The sequence below is a fragment of the Typopeltis vanoorti genome, chromosome 19 (genome assembly GCF_054136105.1).
Source record: "Typopeltis vanoorti isolate ZY-2024b chromosome 19, IOZ_Tvanoo_1.0, whole genome shotgun sequence".
NCBI classification, from domain to species: domain Eukaryota; kingdom Metazoa; phylum Arthropoda; class Arachnida; order Uropygi; family Thelyphonidae; genus Typopeltis; species Typopeltis vanoorti.
Window position 1 is genome coordinate 5,889,648 of NC_143567.1, and position 26,535 is coordinate 5,916,182.

Sequence of the window (26,535 nt, forward strand, 5' to 3'; positions counted from 1 at the left end):
GACTGTGAATACCATCGAGTAACACAACTGAAGCAAGAATAGACAAATTAGTCGAGAGAGTGATCAACAACAGAGGTGTCATTAAAATACATTTAAGTAAAGTTGATTTCTGTTTTCTGATTTTTTTGATTATAATCAGTAAGTAAAACCACTTTTTAAAAAAAAAAGTTTAATTATTATTATTATGTTACCAAACTAGAGAGCCACGAAAATATTTTAGGGGGCCATAACTACTAAAAGGTTAAGAACCACTGATCTAATTTTGGTAACCTGGAGTGGCTTTAAAAGTAGTGTGTTTGATCTCTAGAGCGGACTTTCTAGATAATCTCATCATTATCCCACCCATAGTAATGAAGATATTGCAGTTTGAAATCACAGGGTGTGATTAACAAACAGAAAAAATTTATGTGTGTGTGTGTGTGTGTGTGTGTGTGTGTGTGTGTGTGTGTGTGTAGAAAATATTTTACCTTGGGTATAATAAATGTTAAAGATACCAAGCTATTTTAAACCTGGTTTTACTCCATTTCCCAAGTAAGCAAACAGACAAACAAGTCAAGTTTGCACCTGCAAGTGTTGCAAGTCTAGCTGACCCTGTAGGTAGTGCAAGACCAAGGCAACTCATGGTAAAAGTAGAATAAGCTCTGATCACTAATCTTAATATTTACCCATAATGCAAAGCACATCTCCTGGAGGAGATGTATGATGCTTTGTATTAAAGGCAAGGGGCCACTGCTCAGACCGGTTTCGACCTTTATTGAGGTCTCATCAGTGGGAGCCAGGCTAGAAATACCAAGATTTTAGTAATACAGAGCTTATAAGTATTTTACCAGAACAAGTTACCATAAGGTGTTTTAACCTTATTAAATAAAAATCTCAGGAGGAGATATAAATGTGGAAAGTATTTTACCTTGGGTATAATAAATGTTAAAGATACCAAGCTATTTTTTTTATTTTATTTTTTTTTATTTAATAAGGTTAAAACATCTTATGGTAACTTGTTCTGGTAAAATACTTATAAGCTCTGTATTACTCAAATCTTGGTATTTCTAGCCTGGCTCCCACTGATGAGACCTCAATAAAGGTCGAAACCGGTCTGGGTAGTGGCCCCTTGCCTTTAATACAAAGCATCATACATCTCCTCCAGGAGATGTGCTTTGCATTATGGGTAAATATTAAGATTAGTGATCAGAGTTTATTCTACTTTTACCATGAGTTGCCTTCGTCTTGCACTACCTGCAGGGTCAACTAGACTTGCAACACTGGCAGGTGCAAACTTGACTTGTCTGTTTGCTTACTTGGGAAATGGAGTAAAACCAGGTTTAAAATAGCTTGGTATCTTTAACATATATATATATGGTGTAAATAATTTCTTAATCACTGATGTAAGATGTGATCTCAACTTATTTGTATTTCTTCTTTCTTTTAGGATTATTTGACTGCACTTCACGTGGCTGCTCACTGTGGACATGTAAGAGTTGCAAAATTGCTTTTGGACCGGAAAGCAGATCCTAATGCTAGAGCACTTAATGGTTTTACACCACTTCATATTGCTTGTAAAAAAAATCGTATTAAGGTAGTTGAATTGTTGTTGAAGCATGGGGGATCTATTGAAGCAACAACAGAAGTAAGCATTTTATGCCTTTAAATATTTTATTATTGCTCAATGTTTACTTGTTTTCTTCTTGTTCTCCTTTCTTTTTGTATTTGAATCTACTTTGTAGCAAAACTATGTAACACACATATAGCAAAATCGCTTTATCATGTCATTTCCTATTCATATAAAACTTTGACACTTGATGACATTTGGCTATGGCATCCCTCCAATAAAAATTCATCACCTAACTGAAAAAGTCATCAGCACATATGAATCAGTTAAGAGCACCTAAAAAAAAAAAGTAATAATGGATTGCATCTACAAAGTCAAGGTAAGAAACCATATTATAGTTATATAGATTTAAATAAAACAAAAACGGAGAGTTGCATATAAAGAAAATATTGTGGAAGAAATATCAGAAGCAAGTCCATTACAGGTATCAAGCACAGGCAAAAAGAATGATAATAATTATAAAGAATGCCAATTTGGACTAGGAAAGAAAAAAGTTAAGAAAATAGATGTAAGGAAATTCTGTATAGTTCCTTTACTGCAGTAAAAGGAAAAATAATCATGAAAGAATATCTTAGTGAATACAGCATCATCAATATCCTGGTTTGTACACTCACAGAGTGCACAGGTACTATAGCAATACCACATGATTAAGTTTATGTTATTACTATTCTCCTATCAACAATTTTCTCCAAATCAGTCTATCACTTGTCATCCTTCCAATATTGTAACTAACATTTCAGTCGTCTTCTAAGGCACTTCTGACTGAATCAGTCTATTGAGAGTTTAGTCTTTTTCTTGTCATTGGCATCAATCACTTGCTTTTCAAACACCTATCCTCTTCCATTCTGTTTAAGTGACCATACCATATTAAATTATCAATACTCACACATTCTTGAATTCCAACAATGTAAAGTTCCTTCCTAATATCTTCATTTTTAATATAATTCTGCCATTGATGTCATCTGTTCATTCCCCATATTTTTTCTCAGAACTCTCATATCTGTGGTCTCTAGTCTCTAATCCTGTACCTCAGCGTATTTCCCAAATGGTGGGTCACGACCCTGCACCGGGCCACGAAAGCTGAATGTCAGGTCACCTAAAGAAACTCTCGAAAACCTAGGTGTTTCGTTTTTTAGTTTTCTTTTTTTCAGGAAACTCTAAAATACAAGTAAATAGCATTTAATTGGACTAATGAATAAATAATTTAATTAATTAAGACGAAAAACACGCTCTGTCCACGTCGGCATTTCACAGTCTCTTTGTTCATGGTAAAGTAGCTCAACTAATGGCAAGGCTGAGCAGCGGCAACCGTGCCACCAGCCAAATCATTTTGTGGTCTGGCACTTGTTTTACTCGCTCGCCACGTACTCACTCTGCTTGTTCAGCATTTGAGTTAAGCATCGAGAGAGAGCATATTTTTTTGTATTTACTGATTACGTTTACCTTGCATGGTGGGTTCGGCTGAATAGCCGTAATTATTAGAATTATTTCTAAATAATTTATTTGATTATTTCTTCATCTCGCTTGCCATTACCCATTTAACGATGGATAAATGGGTAATAAAACAACAAACAAACAATGTGCTGGTTGCAAACTCTTTGATTAGCACTAATGAACAATCGAATGATGTGCAGCCGGGCACGAGTTCTGAGATCAGCACTAACAAACGGCTGCACGGTGTCTACTACTCTTACAAAAAAGAAGATGTAGTGGACCCGACAGTATTCTGAGGATTACATACAATTCGGTTTCATCAAGGATGCTGATGACAAACCATTATGTGTTATTTGTTGTGTGGCACTTTCAAAAGAGTCCATGAGACCTTCAAAGTTGAAGCGACATTTGGAATTGAAACATCCGAACTACAGTAATAAGCCAGTAGATTTCTTTATAAATAAAAAGAGAGAACTAATAGCTACCAAGAAGACTATGTCTTTGAATTTTTCTCAGGGAGCTCAGTCTGAAAACCTTGTAATAGTTTCCTATGAAATATCAAAATTAATTGCTGAAACTGGTAATCCTCACACAGTAGCCGAGAAATATAATAGTTCCATCAATGAAAATGTTAGCATCTCAAATGTGTGATAAAAAATAGGAGAGCCGAGTAAATATGCTGACGCTATCAAATAACACAGTGAAGCATAGAATCATGGAGATGGTTCGATGAAAGTACAGATATATCGGACAATGTCAATTTAATGTGTTTTGCGAGATATGGTTGTGACAATATAACAGTGACAATACAATCACACAGAATTTCTTTTTTTTTTTGTGAACCTCTGACAACAAGAACAACAGCTGAAGAAATTTTTAATTTGATTACATCACTGAAAATTACAAAAAATGCAAATTACATCACTGAAAAGGGCATTGAATGGAAGGAATGTGTGGGACTGAGTAGCGATGGAGCCTGCGCAATGGCAGGTGCATGTACTGGACTTTTTCCAAAGATCAAAGCCGTAACACCAGACTGTGTATGGGTGCATTGTAGCATTCACAGAGAAGCATTGGCCGTCAAACGACTGCCATTGCTTTTAAATGCAACTATGCAAGAGTGTTTACAATTTATGAACTTTATAAAATCTTGTCCATTGAATTCAAGAATATTCTCTGTGTTGTGCAAAGAAATGGGGAGTGAACATGAACATTTTCTTTTACACTGTGAGGTGCGATGGCTGTCAAAAGGGAATTTTTAAGAAGACTTATTGAAATGAAGGATCAAGTTTTAATGTTCTTAGAGCAACATCCCCCAATGGCTAGGGATGTAATATTTGAATTCAAAGACAGTTTTCATGATGTCAATTGGTTAATTAAGGTTGCCTACCTTTGTGACATTTTTGATTTTTTGAATAATTTAAATCTGACATTACAGGGTAGCAATGTAACTGTATTTAAAGTGCTAGAGAAGGTGGACACTGCAACAAAAAAAACTCAATTTGTGGGCCCGTCGTTTGGAAGCAAGGAATTACAATTCCCTGCTTCCAAAGAGTAAAATATGAGTTCCATGCTGGATGAGATTTCAGCTGTTATCAAGGCCGTAACACCAGACTGTGTCTGAAGTCTGAAGAAATATTTTCCCCCCAGCAACAAAGCATGGATAAGGAATCCTTTTACAGTGAACGCAGAATCTGAAACAGAATTGCCAGATTCAGATATTGAATCTATAATTGAACTGTTGTGTGATATGGCACTCAAATACATCTTCAACACAATACCACTGATGGATTTTTGGCTGCCTTGCCATCAGGAGTACCCAGTTTTAGCAGAAAAAGTGATAAAATTTCTAATGCCTTTTGTCACAACCTATAAGTGTGGAACACGTTTTTCAACACTGGTGTTTCTAAAAAATAAATATAGAAACCGATTGGAAGTCGAACCAGATTTAAGAATAAAGTCAATAAATTACTTGGCTTTAGTTTAATTTCTTTATATTTTTGTAAAAGTAAATGCTTCTTTATTATAATAATAATAAATGAAAACTCTATGAACATTCAAATCTGTTTTATTTTACCTATTGGCCATAAAAATTTTAGTGGGTCAAGAAGATGAAATGTTAAAATAACCGAGCCACGGGGAAAAAAGTTTGGGAAACCTTGCTGTACTTTACTTCTACCCAGATTCTCAGATCAAAACTTTGAACACCGTCTTGTATACTGCTAGTTTGGTGTTTTGACTAATTTCTCTTATAAGAATTCCATATAAATTTATCCAACTGGCTCCACACCATACCTCCTTTATTTATTCTACTGTATATTTCCATACTTAATTTATCATCTTCACTAAAAACTGTGCATAAATAGCTAAAATATTTTACTTGTTCTATAGATTTTAAATCATCATCATCAAATTCCTGATATATACCTTCAAGGGGTGTACAGGATTTGATAGTACTACATGAAAGATTGCATCATTACTAATCACTGTCCAGTTCCATTCTCATATTTGCCCACATCAATCTACTTGAGACTGTCTACCTTTCAAGAAGATTAGCCTCATATTTAGTGTTGAATACGATGGTCACTCCTTCTTTTGCTTGATTTTCATTGCCTGAATATAACCTTTTGTATTTATTGCTCAGAAAGATGTCACCAGATTTGCCTTTTTTGTTTCAGTCACCCCTATTATTTCAATCTGGTACTTATCCAATTCCTCAGCTAGCTCCATTTCTTTGCCATTCAGGCTTCTTATGTTGATAGTACCGATTGTGAACTCTGATGTTGAGTTGGGGTGAGTTTTAGGATTTGTTCTAGTAGCTGACTTTTCGCTGTTTGCCCTAGTTCCCTGGCAAAAACAACAGGGGCCTTTTTTAACCTGGTGACGCCCCAGCTGGCATGGAATTCTGTCATGTTGTACCATCATTTTTTATTTTGGTTTAAGCCAATAAGAATAAAATTTGGTTGGCTACATCCCAAATTGCCAGCCCATCCTCATTCATACGAGGCTAATCTTCTTGAATGGCAGGCAATTTCAAGTAGAGTGATGTGGGCAAATATCAGAATTGGGAACTGGACAATGAGACTTATTTGTGCCTGTGGTCCCACAGAAAGTTCTACTAAGTTAGAAGTGGAGGAATTTTTTGAGGCTTTAAAGAAAGCAACTGACACAATGAAAATGAAATGTTGGTCCTTGTTGAGGGATCTAATCTTCAAATATTTGGGAAAAATTTGGAGAAAAGAGCAAAGCTAATAATAACAGTAAATATCTGTTGAATTTTTGCTCGGGACATGGACATGGTTGTTACTAACACCATGTTCCAACATAAATAAAGGCCATGTCTGTTTCTGTTTGAAATTTGTTTCCCTTTTCTATTAATAATTTTAGAGTAAAACTTGGATCTATGCAGGATCGACCTTTTTGGAAACCGTTCTGTTCTTCAAGTAGTTTGTCCTCTATAATATTGTTTAGCTTCTCTTTTAATATTCCTGCATATATTTTATATCCTGTATTTAGCAGACTAATTCCCCTATAGTTATTGCAATCACCTTTATTTCCTTTTTTATAGATTGGGATAATCAGTGCTTTTTTCCAAGAGTTAGGAGTTTTTCCAGATATCCAAGCATATTAAAAAATTTCAGAAGTCTTTCATTAAATTTTTCACCTGCATTTTTATATAGTTCTGTATTTATATTATCTTCTCTTGGTATTTTCCTCTTTTTCACCTTCTTTATCGTATTTTTCAGTTCTAACATTGTGATATTTTCTGTTAGGTCATTCTTTTTTATATAAAATTTTATTTTGTTATTCTCATCTGTCCAGAGATTTTGGGAATAGATCACCCATTTTCTTAATTTATTGTTTGTATTTTTATCTTTTCTTTCCTTTCTTAATTCATGTATTTTATTACTTTATAGGTTTTAGGTTGTGGCTTAAATATATCCTTTTTTTAATTCTGTTACGAAATTGTTCCATCTCTCTGTATGTTTTTTCCTTACTTCTTGTTTTGCAATTGCACTCTTTTTTTTATACTTTATTTCTGTTTCTTTTGTTTTGAAGTTTAGCCATTTCTAATAACTGTCCTTTTTTTGTTTTTATTATATTTTCTATTTCTTTGTTGTAGTCTCGTAGTCCTCTTTCTAATCCATTTGCGCTTTATTCCTAATCTTTCTGTTACTGCTTTTGTGAGAATTTGTTTCAGATTTTCCCGTTCCTCTTCAATGTGACTTGAATTCATGTGTGGTTTCTGTTTTTAAGTTTGTGCCTTTTTGATATTGTTGTCTAACATGGAGATCCTGTAGTGAAGAAATTTTGTAACTCGGTTGATAAGAATTTTCAATTTTATCTATTTTTAGCCACTTTGGTTTAAATTGAATTTTTGCTGATTACATATAATGATCAGAGTTTAATTCAAAGCATCAGTATGCTCTTACATCTAAAATTAACTGCACTAATTTAAAATTTGCGATAACATAGTCAATTACTGATTTCCATCCTCTGGCTGACCAAGTATTATTATTATTATTATTATTATTACGGGCAACTCCAAGGAGTCCTTATACTCATCGAGGGAGGCCCTAACATCATGTCAAGAACAACTATTCAACATTCACACAGTATCCATCATACTTCGCCTTGAACTCATTCACAGTCATGGCACCCACAACAGACTCTGGCAGCTTATTCCACTCATTCACCACTCTCCAAGTAAAACACCTAGCTCTAACACCCTTACTAACCACACTCTTGCCTAGTTTCCATGGATGGCCGCCCCTAGTCCTCCCACCACCAGTCCTGTTCTCAAAAATATCTTCTGAATTAATCTTATAGAAACCCCCTCAGTAATTTGAATGTCTCAATCATATTACCCCTCTTCTGCCTATCAACCAATTTCTGCAACCCACAAATCTTCAACCTGTTCTCATAAGGTTCATTCCATAGACCTGCTATCATCTTGGTCACTCGTCTCTGGATCCTCTCCACCTCTCCATCAAGAAGAAACCCTGGTAAGTCTTGATAAGACCCCAAATCATCTAGACCACAATAGTCTAGATGGGGTCTTATCAAGGCTCAATACAGAGGAACAATAACTTGCTTGTCTCTGCTCGTCAAAGTATTCTTCAGTAACCAAGTGATTTGATGAGCTGATTTAGCAACTTTTGCAATGTGCCCCCTAAACTTCGACTCCCTATCCACCAACACTCCCAAATTCCTGGCCTTGTCAATCTCCTGGAGTGCAGTTCCACCAATGTGGTATATTGCTGCTAATCTTTTCACCTCAAAATGCATAACCTTACATTTTGCCACATGAAATTGACATCCATTCTCCTTAGCATCCTCCAAACTATCCAAATCATCCAGCAAAAATTTCCTTGTGTTTGAACACTGAATTCATTATTCTCATATTATTACAAATTACAAAATCATGCAGTCTGTGTGACCACTTTGATTACATATATCTTTGCCAAATTTACTATGTTTGTTTTGTATTTTTTGTTTCCTATTCTGACATTTAAATCTCCTGCTAGTAGTAAATAGTCAGTTTTGTTTGATTCATCTGTATCATTCTGTAGTTCTTTATAAAATATTTTACTGTCTTCTTCTTTTTTTTTAATTCTGGTGCATACGCACCAATTATTTTTATGTGGCCTCTTAATGTCTTGAGTCTAATTTCTATTAGTCTTTTGTTCTAATAGTTATAATATACAATATTGTTCTTTAGAGATTTATGTACCATAATCATTATACCTGCTTTTGCTCTTTCTTCTTTTTTTTTTTTTACCCCACTGTAGATTTGTATATAGTTGTTTGTTTCTTTTGTACCTTTTTTTTCCCTTTGTTTCTGTTATTATACATATCTTTATGTTAGTTTGGTTTAGTTGTTTATCAAGTTCCTCTTCTTTGTATGCGATTCTTCTCTCATTACATTTTGCTATCATCATTATGTGTTCCTTTTTCTAATTTTGTTTATCTTTTCCTGAATTGTGGTCTTTTCCCTGATAATCCATCCAGATTTTCTTTGGATTGAAAGTATATTGAATTTCTGCCAGGCAGGTTACTAGCCTGTTGCTGGGTAAGTCCAGTGGTAGGGCTGCTACCTAATGCCTCTGGACAGACAGATCTAACAGCATTTACTCTGTTAGGATTATACCTCCCATACTCAGTCACCAGCGCCTCATTTGTACTTTTAGAACAGGATGGACCACAAGAAGGTGAGGCTGGCATTTGAGTGGGAGAGACTATGTATTGTGCTTCGCCAACCCTTCCATCCCATTGTTTAATGCAACCTTGCCAAAAATTATAGACATTGGTGAGATTTGGCTGAAAGCATATAGTGTCATTACAGGGATTGAATGTGAAGGGTTTAGTATTTTCAGGGAAGATAGAGAAGATAAGGATGGGTGGGAGAAGTACTGCTGATGATAGCAGATGAATTGCAGCTAAAAAGAATAGGAACGAGGTGGGAGGGCAGCTGTTCATTTTAATCAATCTGGTGTGAAATTAAGGCTAGTAATATTTTTATAAAAGAGTAACAGCTGAGTTGAATTCAGTTGCTATAGGCTAGGGAGTTCCACAAATGATCTGGAAGACATGCATTGCCAAATTAGTACAATGGGTACAGGTCAAGTGATTATTATGATGGACTTCAACTATGCAGATAAAGACTGAAAGGAAGAAAGATCACATGGCAAAAGGCAATAGAATTTATACACCTACTAAGAGATAATTGCTTAAGGTAGCATGTGATGGAGGGGTCTAGGGGAGGGTGAGTATTGGACCTGATCAGAAGAGCTCATATTGGAGGTTTAATGGAATATTATCAGCACTGAGAAAGGATTAAAACTAATTTTAATGCTTCCAATATTTCGTCTTAGTCACAGAGACATCTTCAGGGATTCCAAATAACTTTTTGTAACAACACACATATATACAATAAAATGATAAGTAAAACAAGTGAGTGAAACTAAAGTCCTATCTAGGTGGTGTGCCCTCTATGGATGTTTGCAGGTGGCCTAGGATGTAAAGAGGGATCTCTGATAATTAATGTGTTCCCAGATTTTGGGAAATTTTATGCAACTGTATTTGTTTAAATTAGGTCGATTCCTGAGTGCAGATGCAGATTCAAAAAACAATCTTTCTTTTTTGAATTTACTATGGTGGAGCATGGTGGTATTTTTTCCAGGAGATCCTGTGAGTTGTATCCAAAACATGGTCTGCCAATCCAGATTGACCATAATCATGATTGCAAATATATGACTTATGTTCTTCTAACCGGATGATTGCTGATCTGCCTGTCTGCCCGAAGTAAGCCAGCTTACAGGAACAAGGTACTCAACAGGGAACAAGGTAAAAGTACCTTGCTGAGAGAGGAGGGAGTTGATCTTTGGTGGAACGGATAAGGGTAGTAAGTTTACGGTGGGGCTTAAATGCTGTATGGAGGTTGTACTTTTTTAACGACCTGGCTATTTTTTTCTGATGTGCCATGGATTAAAGTATAGTGATGGCATCTCTGAAGAGATGGTCAGGAAATGGGGAAGGAATTGATTATTGTTTTAATTCTGTAATCACCGTGGCCATTGGAAAGGAAGGTGTTGTGTATGTGTTTGAGTTTGGTTGAAAGGGCAGTTTTGCTGGAACAAAGATTGTGAGCTCTATTGGTTAGAGTTTTAATAATGCCATTTTGTTGAGAGGGGTGGTGGTGGGAAAGTTTGTGAATGTATCTGCCTGTATGAGTAAGTTTTCTATATACAGAGAAAGAAAGGTTACCATTAGGAAGACGTGTTACTAAGGTGTCTAGGAAGGGTAAACTATTATTATTTTCTTTTTCCGTCGTAAACTGGATTTTTGGATGTAGGCAATTGAGGTGACTGAGGAAGGAGTCTAATGTGTCTGGGCCATGAGGCCAAATAGAGAACACATCATCTACATATCTTAGCCAGATAGAAGGTTTTAGAGGGGAAGAGTCTGACTCGTTTTTCAAAATTTTCCATGTAAAAATTGGTGAGAGGAGGGGGAAACCCATGGCAGTTCCCTCTATCTGTTTGTAGATTTTGTTCTTCCAAGAAAAATAACCAGAATTGATGGCCAGGGAAAAGAACTCTAAGGAAAAACTTTTTTTAAGAGTGTTATGGTTTCATTTAGGGGAATATTGGCAAACAATCAGATGATGTCAAAGCTGACCAATATGTCTGTATTATTTAAAGTAAGATTTTCAATTAAGTTTTTAAAGTTGATAGAGTTTTTTACACAAGAAGTGGTAAGACCAGTGAGGGGATGGGGGTCAGAGAGTAAGCTAGCTGCTTTGACAGTTTGTAGCAAGGTGCATTAGTGGCATCTATTATAGGTCTTAGAGGAGAATTAAGTTTGTGGATTTTAGTTAAACCTTATATCCGGGGGGGGGAACGAGAATCGAAAGGTTTGAGTTTTTTTTGTAATGTCAGGAGGACAGTAGAGCACTTTTTTAAGTAATTTTTTTAACTTGAATTTTTGTGGGATTGTGTTCAAGTGGTATGTAGGTAGCACAATCCTGGAGAATAATATCCATTTTCCGATTATATTCTGAGGCATTAAGGACGACTGTGGCATTACACTTATCAGCTCTGGTGATGACGATACTTTTTTCTTTCTGTAATTTTCTGAGGGTAGAGAGTTGTCTGGAAGATAAATTACTTTTTGGAAGTGACTGGGAGAGGATGTTAGCTACATCCAGACTGATGTTATTAGCCGTTTCCAGAGCTAAGTGACAGATTCCACTTTCGATGGCGTATCATAATATCTAGTACTGAAACTTCTTTTAGGCGCGAGGTCAACATTGTGGCCGAGGCTTAGAGCACTGATGGCATCTTCACTGAGTATTTTTGACGATAGGATGACTACTGTATGGAGCTGTTGAACTTGATGTAGCAATTTCGATTTACAAAGGTTATTAAACTTTTTGATGTGCTTATTTTTTATTTTTTGGAATTCTTTCTGCACGAAAGCTTCTGAGATGTCAAAGAGAATGGACCAAAGTTCAGAATTGAGTATAATGGACAGCTCTGATTGTAACTGATCAATGGTGGCATTTGTTGTAGCAAGGCTGGCGCGAGTTGTGGCAATCTGCTCTCGTAATAGTGCCAGACTAGCACGTTTATATATACGAAGGGCTTTTTTTGATTGAAATTTGATTTTAAGTCTAGCACAGTTAGGAATAACTCTTGAGTCCCAACATCTTTTTAAAAAGTCCACCCAATTTAATTGCCACGATACGCATAGTTTCGACTTACCATATTGATTTGCTTTGCTTGCTATTTCTTCACCATGAATGATTAGAATCTGTGTGTTGAGGCTTAAGTGTACTTAAGCAAATACAGTTGCAAATTTTATGCAAATATGGTTGCTTAAAACTTCCCAAAATTTGGAAAACATTCATTATCGGAGATCCCTCTTTACATCCTAGGCCACCTGCAAATGCCCATAGAGGGTACACCACCTGTATTGTATTTGTATGTGTTATTACAAAAAGTTATTTGTAATCCCTGAAGATGTCTCTGTGACTGAGATGAAATAATGGAAGCATTAAAATTAGTTTTAATCCTTTCTCCTTGCTGATAATATTCCATTAAACCTCCAACATGAATTCTTCACGTTGTAGAAAGCACTTAAGCCTCAACACACGGATCAGAAGAGCTATCCATAACCAAAGTGACCATATTGCCTCTGATTGGTGAAAGTGACTATGCTGTCTTGACTTGGGAGATTATGAAACATGAAGAATATTCTGCAAAGAATAGGTGTGTGTATGTGGAACTACAAATCAGGTGATTATGACAAGCTTAGGAAGAAGCTTAAATCTGTGCTGTGGCATAAAATACTCCAGGATAAGGATGTTAGTAGTGCATGGGATATAGTTAAGGGTCATCTAGAGGAAGCAGTATTAAATTGTATACCTAGGGCAGTGTTTCTCAAAGTGTGGTACTCATACCTCTGGTAGTATATACGAAAGATCTTCATGGGGTATGTGGCAATTTTCGGCTATGCATCATTAACGCATGGAATCATTATAGTTCTCAACAAATAGTGCAATTAGAATATAATAAATTTAGTTTAATCATTTATCCAAGTGTGAGCAAAAAAAAGTTTGCGCCTGAAAGTATCTTCAGAACTGGGGTAAGGTGGTACAACGCTGGGCAACTCGTTGCAAAGGTGGAGCAAGCTAACATCACTCCTATCTCAGTATCTCCCATAATGCAAAACACATCTCCTTGCGGATATGTCTAATGTTATGCATTAAGGGAAAGAGCCACTACCCAGACTAGTTTCGACCTTTATTGAGGTCTCTTCAGTGGGAGCCAGGCCCAAGCGGAGATACCAGTCAGAAGCATTAGCAAGGTCATCTCTACCTATAGGAGTTGCCAAACGGTGTGCCACTTTTTTAATAAATTACTCTGGATTTAGAGAAAGATGTTGAAAGCATTTTGCATTTTTGAAAATTATGGAGACAACTACCGTGTTTGAATAAAAATTTTAGTTTAATATAACTAAAATCTACATTCGACTTTTCGACCTTTATGTCAAGGTCATCTTCTGGAGCATACAACTATACACAGAAAACAAGCTACACTACAATCAAACTGGTTTGTTAAAGACACTGACCAACCGCTACAACAATTGTTGGCCTGACCTCTGGTGGAAAAAAAAAAAATTATACATCAACGCTAGAGTCCTATTATTAGTGTTATCTGTTGGTTGTAGAAATACATTGTGCACAACAACAAGTATCTATCTATATACATATATTAACATCATGTACATTCCAGCCAGTTGGTATGGAATGGTTTCTAATACTGGCTGAAGATTGGCTAGAGTCCTGACTTATGCTGGATCTTATATATTAGGTAGGCTGAATGTGTGCCATCCAGATCCTTGGAATTTTCATGCCATCTTTGTTGTCGATATTTGGGTGGTTTATCAGGATTTCGCAGGCTTCCTTAAATTTCCTTTCATACCAGGTTTTTGTGCAGTGTAAAGAGCGGGTGCTTTTCCAGTTGATTTGGTGTAAGGTGTTGAGTGCATGGTCTGAGAGGCCTGCTTCACCATAATGGTTATATTTAATGTGTCTAATGTGTTCTTTCTTGCGTATAGGGATTGTCCATCCTGTTTCACCAATGTACGGTAAGTTACAGGTGCAGCGGATGCAATAGACTCCAGGATGTGCTAATGGGAGGAGAGGATCCTTAGAGGAGCTGAATATGGTTTTAAGTTTAGTAGGTGGTTTAAAGGTGGCATTGAGGTTATAATGTTGTAGGATTCTGTTGATTTTTTCTGATAACCCTTTAATGTATGGGATGGCTATGGTTTTACTGTAATCCAGATTCGTTTTTGTTGTAGTTTTATAGAGTATTTTATTAACAGTATTTTTGTTATAGCCATTATTTATGAATGTGTCAGTAATGATTTTTAGTTCTTGTTTCAGGGCTTGCTGGTTAGAGCAGATAGTTGTGGCTCTGTTTTTAAGGGTGTTGATGACTCCATATTTTTGTGATGGGTGGTGGTATGAATTAGCATGTATGTATTGGCCAGTGTGTGTCGGTTTTCGGTAGACCGTGAAGGATAGACTGCCTGAAGGAAGACGTGTGACTAGTGTGTCTAGGAACGGGAGCAAATTTTGGTTTTCGATTTCGATGGTAAATTGTATGCGTTCGTGTTGTTTGTTCAGGTGGCTGAGGAATGTGTTTAGTGTTTGTCGCCCGTGCGGCCAGATTGCGAACACATCGTCAACATATCTAAGCCAGACTGTCGGTCTTAGCGTGGCAGAATCAAGAGCCCTTTGCTTAAAGGTTTCCATGTAGAAGTTAGCGATTGGGGGTGGGGGTGGGGGATAGTGGTGAGCCCATGGCTGTACCTTCTTTTTGTAGATAAAATTTGTCTTGCCACACGAAGTAACCGGATTGTAGTACGTGGGCAAAGAGGGCCATAATGTTGGGCTGAAATTTGTTCTGTAGTAGGAGAATTGTGTCATTGATGGGGACATTAGTGAAAAGGGCAGAAACGTCGAAACTGACTAATAAGTCGTCTTTGTCGAGTATTGTGTTTTTAATTTTGTTTATAAAGTGTTGTGTGTTTTTTATGTAGGAGGGGGAATGACCTACAACTCCTTGAGTGTTGCTGCTAATTTCTTGGCTAAGTGGTAATTGGGACTGTCTATTCCTTCCACGATTGGTCGAAGGGACACATTTTGTTTGTGTATTTTCGGGACCCCATATATTCTGGGGGGGGGGGCGTAGTGGGGTTTGAGTTTTTTAACCATGTCTGGTGGCCAAGAAGTGACAGACTTGAGTAGTTTCTCTGTTTTATCCTTTTTGTGGGTTATAATTTACCATTTTATATGTTGTTATCGGCTACTAGTTGATTCATTTGAAGTATGTATGTTGACCTGTAAAGGACAACAGTGGCATTGCCTTTATCCGCTTTCGTTATTATTATGCTTTGTTTGGCTTTTAATAACTTAATTGCTGTTAATTCTGTTTTTGTGAGATTGTTCTGTATGGTTTTCTTAGTGTTCAGGACATTACTAGTTTCTAGTCGTATTTTATCTGCTATATTGTTAGGTAGGGACCTGATGACTCTTTCAATGTGGTAGATAAAATCCAATTTGTTTACCTTTTTAGGTGCTATTGCGTAGTTAAGTCCTTTATTCAGTATCGTAAGTTCGCCGTTGTTCAGAGTGTGGCTTGATAGGTTGATCACATGGTTCTTGCTTGCCGGTGGTTGTTCGCTCCTTGTCTCCCTTGTTTGTTATTCATTGTTGGTGTTTATCGGGGAGGAAGCCTTCTGATTGGATGGATTCCTGTGATTGCCCACCATATTTTGTCGTTGTTTCAAACTGTGGAATTTGGTCTTGAATTTTTCTTTATTCTTTTCCAGGGTATATTTGGCCAAATTGTCAGTAATTCTTTCCAGTACTTGTAGAATGTCTCCATTAATATAGTTCGATAGCTCGGATTGTAATTTTGAAACCAGATTTTGTGTTGTAGCTAGGTTGGCAGGCTGTTTGAATCTGTTCTCTAAGCATTGCTTTTTCTGTGCAGTCATAAATACGGAGTGCCTTAGCGGACGTAAATTTCTTTTTTAGCCTGATGCAGATAGGAATAAGGTTATTGTCTCTGCGTCTCTTTAAAAAGGCCAGCCGATTGATCAAGAGGGAAATACGAATCTTTAACTTACCGTAGCGATTGCAGCGCTTGTGGGTATCATTTCCAAGGATGATCTGAATCCTTTCTTTTAAGCTTACACGGTGATCCGAATGCATTTTTGAAAATTATGGAGACAACTGCTGTGTTTGAATAAAACTTTAGTTTAATATAACTAAAATCTACATTCGACTTTTCGACCTTTATGTCAAGGTCATCTTCTGGAGCATACAACTATAAACAGAAAACAAGCTACACTACAATCAAACTGGTTTGTTAATGACACTGACCAACCGCTACAACAATTGTTGGCCTGACCTCTGGTGGAAAAAAAAAAAATTATACATCAACGCTAGAGTCCTATTATTAGTGTTATCTGTTGGTTGTAGAAATACATTGGGCAAAACAACAAGTAGCTATCTATATACATATATTAACATCATGTACATTCCAGCCAGTTGGTATGGAATGGTTTCTAATACTAGCCGAAGATTGGCTAGAGTTCTGACTTATGCTGGATCTTATATATTAGGTACGCAGAATGTGTGCCATCCAGATCCCTGGAATTTTCATGTAATTTTTGTTGTTGATATTTGGGTGGTTTATCAGGATTTATATATAAGATCCAGCATAAGTCAGGACTCTAGCCAATCTTCAGCTAGTATTAGAAACCATTCCATACCAACTGGCTGGAATGTACATGATGTTAACATATGTATATAGATAGATACTTGTTGTTGTGCACAGTGTATTTCTACAACCAACAGGTAACACTAATAATAGGACTCTAGCGTTGATGTATAATTTTTTTTTTTTTTTCCCACCAGAGGTCAGGCCAACAATTGTTGTAGCGGTTGGTCAGTGTCTTTAACAAACCAGTTTGATTGTAGCATAGCTTGTTTCCTGTGTATAGTTGTATGCTCCAGAAGATGACCTTGACATAAAGGTCGAAACGTCAAATGTAGATTTTAGTTATATTAAACTAAAGTTTTTATTCAAACATGGTAGTTGTCTCCATAATTTTCAAAAATGCATTCGGAACACTGTGTAAGCTTAAAAGAAAGGATAAAGATGTTGAAAGTTTATTTTTCACTTGGTTAGACTATAATAAATTTAGTTTAATCCTTTATCCAATCCTTTATACTTTCAGTTGCAAACTTTGTTTGCTTACACTTGGATAAAGGGTTAAACTAAATTTATTATAGTCTAAACAAGTGAAAAATAAACTTTCAACATCTTTCTCTAAATCCAGAGTAATTTATTAAAAAGGTGGTACACTGTTTGGCAACTCCTATAGGTAGAGATGACCTTGCTAATGCTTCTGCTTGGCTCCCACTGAAGAGACCTCAATAAAGGTCAAAACTAATCCGGATAGTGGCCCTTTCCCTTAATGCATAACATTTGACATATCCGCAAGGAGATGTGTTTTGCATTATGGGAGATACCGAGATAGGAGTGATTGTTAGCTTGCTCCACCTTTGCAATGAGTTGCCTAGTGTTGTACCACCTTACCCCAGTCCTGAAGATACTTTCAGGGGCAAACTTTGTTTGCTCACACTTGGATAAAGGATTAAACTAAATTTATTGTAGTCTAACCAAGTGAAAAATAAACTTTCAACATCTTCAATCATCAAGTGCAATTAGAGACAACTGGGATAAAACCGGCAGTAACTAATGAATCACATCTTCCCTCCAACAGAAACTGCTGTATAGACTCAAGAAAAACCATATGTTGCCGGTGCAATATATGGTTCACGACGGGGTGCTTGACACCACCCTGTCGTGAACATATTATTGAATTCGGCTGAAGAGAATTAGCATTTCAACTCGATTGTTGAAATGCAAATTTGTCTTTGGGTCATGCAATCTTTTGTTAATGACGCACAATCATATGCACGTCTTCATAGCTGCTGCTGTCTATCTCAAGTCTTGTAAATTACTGGTAATTTTTGCTCGAAATTATGGGAAAGAAGATGAAGCTATTTGGGTAGATGACTTTGAAGATGCACACAAGGAAACTGTTCTCGAGGCCAAAAGTAGCGATAGCGAATAGGAGCTTCTTGGTAAGTCGCCCCATTGTCAGTTTTTTTTTCTGAAACTTTAGTTTCCGAAAATCCATGCATATATATCACATCACGATTTTTTAGCTTTAATTTTTGGGAAAAAAGTGTGTGAATTATATTCGAGTAAATACGGTAATTTTTTTAGCTTTCAAATTTTTAAGTATGGATCATTGGTTAAAGATTGGATTTATAAAACTCACAAAAGAGAGCAATATTGCAAATACAAGTAGCTGTAAGCAACAAGAAAATGCAGATATTGCATCTGGATCAAATGAAATTGATAAGGGTGTGTCGTTTGACATCTCTAGAGAACCAACTAGAAAGAAGATGAAAGATCTTCATAAGTATGATATGAATTACTTGAAATGTGGATTTTCATGGACGGGAAATGAAGAGGAACCTATTCCAAATTTTGTTTTATTAAAAAAAATCATATTTTTTGTTTATATGAACATATAAATTCAAATAAAATAGACATTTACAATGAAATATACTTTATTTATTTATTATTTGATAAGGGGGTATTGGTAATAATGAAAATTTAAGAAGGGGGTACGTGGATATCTGAAGTTTGAGAAATCTTGTGACTTAGGGTAAGGAGTTAGATAGTTGGAGTTAGATGGATGAGTAATATCATTAAGCATGAGTTACAGAAGAAGAAATGCTGTGGCGGGTATATAAAAAAGAAAGGTGACCAGCATGGATGATGGTCATATGGAGACAGATGCGAATAAAATAGTTCAGTTACTGAGTGACTACTTTGCACGAGGTCACTCAGTAATTCATTTGAAATATTCTCAAGCAAGCATGAGTAGACTATTTAGACAGTATTCTAATAACTGGAATTTTCAAAATAATCGCTGCAATAGCGGTTGAAGGGCACTAACTACATCAAGAGATGAGTGGATATTGAAGAAAAACCGCTTCCAAAGTATAAGGTATTTTCACAGAACATGGAAAGAACCAGGTGTGAATGTGTCTAAATCTACACCATCAAGACAACTTTACAAATTGGGTTTTAAATCAGGTGTACCTAAGACGAAGCTGCTTATGACTTCCAGGTAAAAGGCAGCTAGATCAGGGGCGGCTCATGTATAGGCACTGCGGAACTGCAGCACCCCAATGTTTCTTGATATATATAAATATATTTATTAATTTATTTATATTTGTTTGTAATATTTAATTTTTATCATCAACAATCCTATACAATTCCCTTATTTTGTATAAAAAATAAAATAAAAATCCATCTTGTAGCACTTAGGAGGACGAAGGATGCTAGCAGCACTGTGTTTACCACAGTGTCATATTGCTAGTATTTGCTACGTGTGCAAGCATATGAACGTCATAGTGAGATGCGAGCTATTAGCACAATGCATCACTGTCCGTCATGCAGTTCCACTGTTGTTTATATGCAGTTTGCGCCAGTAGTAGAGTGTTCGTAGTGCTTATCGTGTTTACTCCATCTCTTTAAATATTTGGACATTACAATTAAAGACATAACATTTGTTATAGTTTTTGTTTTAGAACATTATTGGGATTATGATAATGCATTTTATTTTTAAGTAATTTTGAATTATATTAAACTGTATAATTTTATCGATAATAAACAATATTTTTTCATGAAAAAACAAGAATATATTTTATTTTTAAATAATTTTGAATTATACCAAACTGTATAATTTTATTGATAATAAACAATATTTTTTCATGTTTAATTTTTTTTTTAATTTTTACCATAATTTTCATATTTTATCCAAACACATATCCACTCTACTTACAGTGTGGATGTATATTTCAAAAGTTGCAGCACCCTCACGAATTCAAGCCATGAACCGCCACTGAGCTAGAGTGTGATGGTGTAAGCAAAGACTATTGTGGGATTAAGAGGATTGGAAAAGGTTAATTTTTAGTGATGAAATTATGTTTTGTGTGTCCCATAGTTATCGAGGGATATGTGTTTGACATCTTAAGGAAGAAGCATTTGATAAAGAATGCATTAAGTGAAATTTGTAATCTCTGTCATGGTATGGGCTTGTATGACTACAGAGGGTCCAGGTAGGCTGTGTATTGTGTATGAAATTAGCATCATCATTTCCAAAGCATACCAAGAAATTCTTGAAAACTTTATGTTACCTCAATCACAAGATTTATGTGATGGTGATTTCCTATTTCAGCAAGATTCAGCTTCTTGTCACACTTCCAAAACCACTTTGAAGCTTGACATGTTACTAGCTGGCTCGGAGAAAGGCAAATCAGTGTAATTCCTTGGCCAGCAATCCCACCAGATTTAAACCCTATTGAGAATTTGTGGGGAATTATAAAGAAACATCTCTTCAAAAAGTTGCCTCATGAGACAAAAATGAACTTGTTTCTAGTCTGCAGACCATATGGGCATGTTTTGTTAAAAAAAAACGACTGTGAATTACTACTAAATAATATTCTCAACCATATACAAATGGTCATGAAAGCTAATGGGAATGCAACAAAGTATTAATTATAATGTTGTTTCCCTTTGAATGTAATTTTTGTATATTTGTTTTCATATTATTCTAATATTTTGAACCACCTTAAGAATTAGTCTAATTTTGCGAATCTTTTCAAATAACAGTTTTCTTATAATTTATATTACATTTTTATGTGTTTACATGGTTATGTAATCTACACAGCATGTAGATTTAGATGATGCTAAGTTATATTTGGTAATAATTATTTTCAATGCAATAAATTAGAATTCAAGTTATAGTAGTAGCTAGCATTATCCGCATATGCACATTTTATATTCTAAACCTTTTGGATAGAATGTAATTTTAATGGTAGGTTATCATAAAGACTTTAAATGGATGCAAAATGCTTTTTTTTATATAATTGGTTTTAAAGAGGCTTTAATGAAATTGTGTAACAAATTTACACTTGCACACTACTGCTTTAAAACTTTCATGGTTATATTGTCTGTGATAATGTTCAATATTAAGCTTGTATTAGCATAATATGAGTATTTCGTGATATGAATATTAATGTGATGTAAAAACGTTTTCCTGTGGAGTAAAATAACCTGTTATATTTTGTTCCGTTTTTTGAAAGAAAAATGATGGAACAAGCTATGTCTGTTAAAAGTGCAATGCAAATTTTTACTTAAGTTTTTTGTAGATATGTATCATGTAAATAGTTGTGAAAAGTTGTACGTAACTAGTTTCCAATTATGTTTGGATAATTTATGTGATTAAGTTTGCAAGCTTATTTTTGTAGATATTTAGCTGTTATATTCGAAGGGGAAGATATACACAAGTATATACATGTCAGAGAAATGTAGAATAAATTAAGGGTCAAAGCTGTATAACTGAGAGGAGACCTCCACATAGCCTTTAAAGGAATGCGGAGAACTGACCAGGGCTTCTGACCTAATGTCCAATCCTCACCTTCTTGTGGTGCACCCTGTTGGGTATCTACTTTGATACTGAACGAACTAGAATGGGCTGGCAATTTGGGATTTAGCCGACCAAATTGTATTCTTATTGGTTAAACCAAAATAAAAAATTATAGTACAACATGACAAAATTTCATGCCGGCTGGGGCGTTGCCCGGTTAAACAAGGCCCCCGTTGTTTTTGCCAGGGAACCAGGGCGAACAGCGAAAAGTCTGCTACTGGAACAAATCCGAAAACAAACCGCAACTCAACATCACCAGAGGTAAAGATCGGTACTATCAACGTAAGAAGCCTGAATGGCAAAGAAATGGAGCTAGCTGAAGAATTAGATAAGTACCAGATCGACATAATAGGGGTGACTGAAACAAAGAAGACAAAAACTGGTGAGATCTTTCTGAGCAATAAATACAAAATGTTATATTCAGGCAATGACAATCAAGGAAAAGAAGGAGTAGCCATAGTATTCAACACAAAATATGAGGCTAATCTTCTTGAATGGCAGTCAGTCTCAAGTAGAGTAATGTGGGCAAATATGAGAATGGGGAACTGGACAATGAGACTTATTTGTGCCTATGGTCCCACAGAAGGTTCTACTAAGGTAGAAGTGGAGGAATTTTTTGACGCTTTAGAAAAAGCAACTGACACAATGAAAAAGGAAAAGTTGGTCCTTGTTGGGGATCTAAATAGCAGAGTAGGAAATGATTGTGAGACGTACAAAAATATTTTGGGAAAATTTGGAGAAAAGAGCAAAGCTAATAATAATGGCAAATATCTGTTGGATTTCTGCTCAGGACATGGACTGGTTATTACTAACACCATGTTTCAACATAAAAATGTGCACAAATTCAAATGGAGAGAAGAGGCTAGGAATAAGAAAAGTCTCATTGACGATGTTATTGTTGATAGTGATGTTTTCTCCCTGGTGCAGGACACCAGAGTGTACAGAGGATTTGAAATTGGAAGTGATCACTATTTAGTCTTGAGCAGGATAAAATTGAATTTCATATCGAAAAGAATGACATGTAAGAAAGTTTTGAAGCGAATAAAAGTTGAGCAGCTCTCAGATGTGAACTGTAGATTAAAATACAGAAAGATTATTGAAAAGAAAATGAAAGAGTTTGAGAACAGGAATCAAACCTTGGAGATTCAGTGGCAAACTCTGAAGAAAACATTGATTGATTCTGCCAAAGAGGCATGTGGTGAGGTTGTGTGCAAGGATAAAAAAATCAGAACTCCCTGGTGGACACAGGAAGTTAAAGAGGCAGTGAAGGAAAAGAAGAAAGCATATCAAAAGTTCCTGGCAAATAAGTCAGCTTTTACTCTTACAGAATACAGAGACAAATGTAAGAAAGCTAAACAGTGTGTAAAACTAGCTAAACAAAAGTCATGGGAGGACTTTGGTAAGAATATAGAAAATAAATATCAAGAAGGTGGCAAAATATTCTGGAGGTTGTTGAAGAAGCTTAGGAATGGAGAAAAGAGTGCTGTAAAAGGAGTTAGAGATGATAAAGGTGACATGAAAACAGGAGAAAAAGATATCCTTGAAGTATGGAGTAATTACTTTGAAAAACTGCTAAATGAAACAAGCAGTGATGACAGCACAGTGATAAAAAAACACTGACCAGCCATGCAGTCAGGAATACATATCCATACTTGAAGTAGAAAAAGCCATCAAAGGCTTGAAATGTGGAAAGGCAGCAGGAGTAGATGATATTCGACCAGAAATGCTGAAGTATGGTGGTATAAGAGTCTTACAGTGGCTGCACTGCATAGTTCAGAAAGCCTGGACAGAGGGACGAATTCCCGATGATTGGAGTAGAGCTCTCATAGTACCCATATATAAAAAGGGAAATAAAACTGAATGTGAGAATTACAGGGGTATTTCCCTACTGAGTGTTCCTGGCAAGATCTATGCAAGTATACTTGAGAAAAGGTTGAGAAGAATTGTGGAAGAAAAGCTTGGTAAAGAACAAGCTGGATTCAGGCCAAATAGAGGCTGTCAGGATCAGATCTTCACTTTACGACAAATAGTCGAGAAAGCATGGGAATATAACAAAGATCTGTATTTAGGTTTTGTCGATTTGGAAAAGGCATATGACAAGGTGCCAAGAGAGAAGCTATTCAATACGCTGCAGTTATATGGTGTCAATGGGGCATTATATCAAGCAATACTTTTTCTTTATTTGAGTTGTAAGTCAGCAGTTAGAATTGAAGGAAGTACAGGAAGATGGTTTAATGTTAAATCTGGTGTGAGACAAGGATGTACATTATCCCCTCTGTTATTCATTATCTATATGGATCACATTATGAAGGAAAGTGGTATTAAACCTGATATCAAAATTGGAGATGTTAATGTCAGCTCTTTGCTTTATGCGGATGATGTTATACTTCTCAATAAATCCGCTATGAGTCTGCAAGATTCTCTGAATAAATTGAATAGCTGTTGTAATAGATATGGTATGAAGGTCAGCAATAAAAAGACAAAGACAATGAAAATAGGCAGAATCATTGAAACTCTCAACTGTGTTGTGAATGGAGAACCTGTGGAATAAGTAAAACATTTCAGCTACTTAGGTAAGATTTTTACTGAAGATGGTAAATTAAATATAGAAATAGACAACAGAATCAGCAAAGCTGGTATGGTGGGAAGTCAACTGAATAAATTCATATGGAATAAGAGAGAAATCAGTCGGAACACTAAATTAGCTGTATACAAGACAGTGTTCAAACCAGTTTTAACTTATGGATATGAGAGCTGGGTCAGAAGTAAAACACTTGACCAAAGACTAGAGACCGCAGATATGAGAGTCCTGAGAAAGATTAGAGGCGTGAATAGATGGCATCAATGGCAATATCATATTAAAAATGAAAATATTAGGAAAGAACTTGACATTGTCAGCATCCAGGAATGTGTTAGCGGAGCTAATCTCAGGTGGTATGGTCCCTTAAATAGAATGGGAGAGGAAAGATTAGCAAAGCAAGTGTTCTCTGCCAGGTTCGCAGGAAAACGACCCAGAGGAAGACCAAGATATAGGTGGATTGATATGGTACAAAGTGCCTTAGACGATAGAAATATAAGATCTGATAATGTTGGAGTCTTGACAAGTAACAGACTGATTTGGAGGAAAATTGTAGATAGGAAGTTAGTAATGATATAATTTTTTCATGTAGTACTGTCATATCCTGTACACCCCTTAAGGGTACATGGCAGGAATTTGATGATGATTATGATAAGTTAGAATTGCAAATCATTCAACACATTTTCTTTTATTATTCTAATTTTTTGATTTGATGTGTCTTTATACTAAGATGAAAAGCCAAACCGCTATTTTTCTGGCCACCTTAATTAAAATTAAGGTTGCCATATTTTCTCATAATGTAAAACACAGCTCCTAGGAGATGTAATACTGCCTTTCATTATGAGGACAGGTCACTATCCAGACCGGTTTCAACCTTTTTTGATGTCTCATCAGTGAGTAGGTAGACCTGGATGATATCAAAGCTTAAGTGAAAAGAACTTACATACCTTCACTATACGATTGCCATAAAGGTGTGCCTATATATTATAACTAAGTTGAAAAGCTGTGTTTTACATTATGAGAAAATATCAAGGACAGTGAGGGATCTTGCTCCACCTTTGCTTCGAGTTGCCTTGGTGTTGTACTACCAAGTGGTCACTTACGCTTGGATTTGATGATAGTTCTTCGGCATGAAACTCATAGATCGTAGTTCTCGATCTTAGAGTTTCGCTTACTGGCTGTAAAACAAGGGATTTTATTCCCTTAATTTCAATTAAGGTCGCTAGAAAAATAGCCGTTTGGCTTTTCATATTAGTTATAATATATAGGCACATCTTTATGGCATTCGTATAGTGAAGGTATGCAAGTTCTTTTCACTTAAGCTTTGATATCATCCAGGTCTACCTACTCACTGATGAGACCTCAAAAAAAGGTTGAAACTGGTCTGGGTAGTGACCTCTCCTCATAATGTAAGGCAGTATTACATCTCCTAGGAGCTGTGTTTTACATTATGAGAAAATATCAAGGATAGTGAGGGAGCTTGCTCCACCTTTGCTTCGAGTTACCTTGGTGTTGTACAACCAAGTGGTCACTTATGCTTGGATTCGCCGATAGTTCTTCGGCATGAAACTCATAGATTGTAGTTCTCGATCTTAGAGTTTCACTTACTGGCTGTAGAACAATAAGGGATTTTTATCCCCTGAATTTTAGTGGCTTTATACTCTCTAAAACCTTTTTATTGTTCATTTTTGCACAGTCCATGGGATTCTTAACAGTCTCTTCCAATCCATAATTCAGATGAATCAGTTCACTTCTTGTCTTTCTTATTAATAATCCATCTTTCACATCCATACACCACTGCTTTAACATGCTTAACACGTTTAATATGTGTTAACTGTGTAGTTAATCAAAGCTGTGTGGAGAGCTTCCAGGACAATTTAAATAGGCTGTCACTATGGGCAAATGATAATGGGTGTCGGTTTAATGTGGAGAAATGTAAAGTTATGCGTTTTGATATTAATAGATTACAAGCAATGTATCACATTGATGACACTCTACCCCCAGGAAATAGATGATAGGGTTTTAGGGATGGTTGTAGACAGGGTTAAAGTTTAGAGGACTTATTGCTAATGTTGCTAAGGTAGTCCATAAGATTACTTGGCTATTGAAGAATACTTTAACAAGTAGATATAAGGAAGTTGTTATTCCTCTTTATAAGATCTTGATATGCTGACTTTTAAGTTACGTAAAGGGTTTTATAGGATAAATGCAGGGGAAATGTTTCAGCACTTGGCTAGTGGGACCAGAACAAGTGCTG

At 35.9% G+C, this 26,535-nt stretch overlaps 1 protein-coding gene across 16 annotated transcripts in view; it reads left to right on the plus strand.

Moving 5' to 3' along the window:
* LOC150095834 (uncharacterized) overlaps positions 1 to 26,535 on the plus strand; it is a 1,527,755-nt gene that overhangs the window by 591,504 nt on the left and 909,716 nt on the right. For all 16 annotated transcript variants that reach the window (XM_090409494.1, XM_090409490.1, XM_090409495.1 and 13 more), the window contains one exon: positions 1,427 to 1,624. In XM_090409494.1, the coding sequence (XP_090265620.1) occupies positions 1,427 to 1,624 (198 nt within the window). The remainder of the gene's footprint in view (positions 1 to 1,426; positions 1,625 to 26,535) is intronic.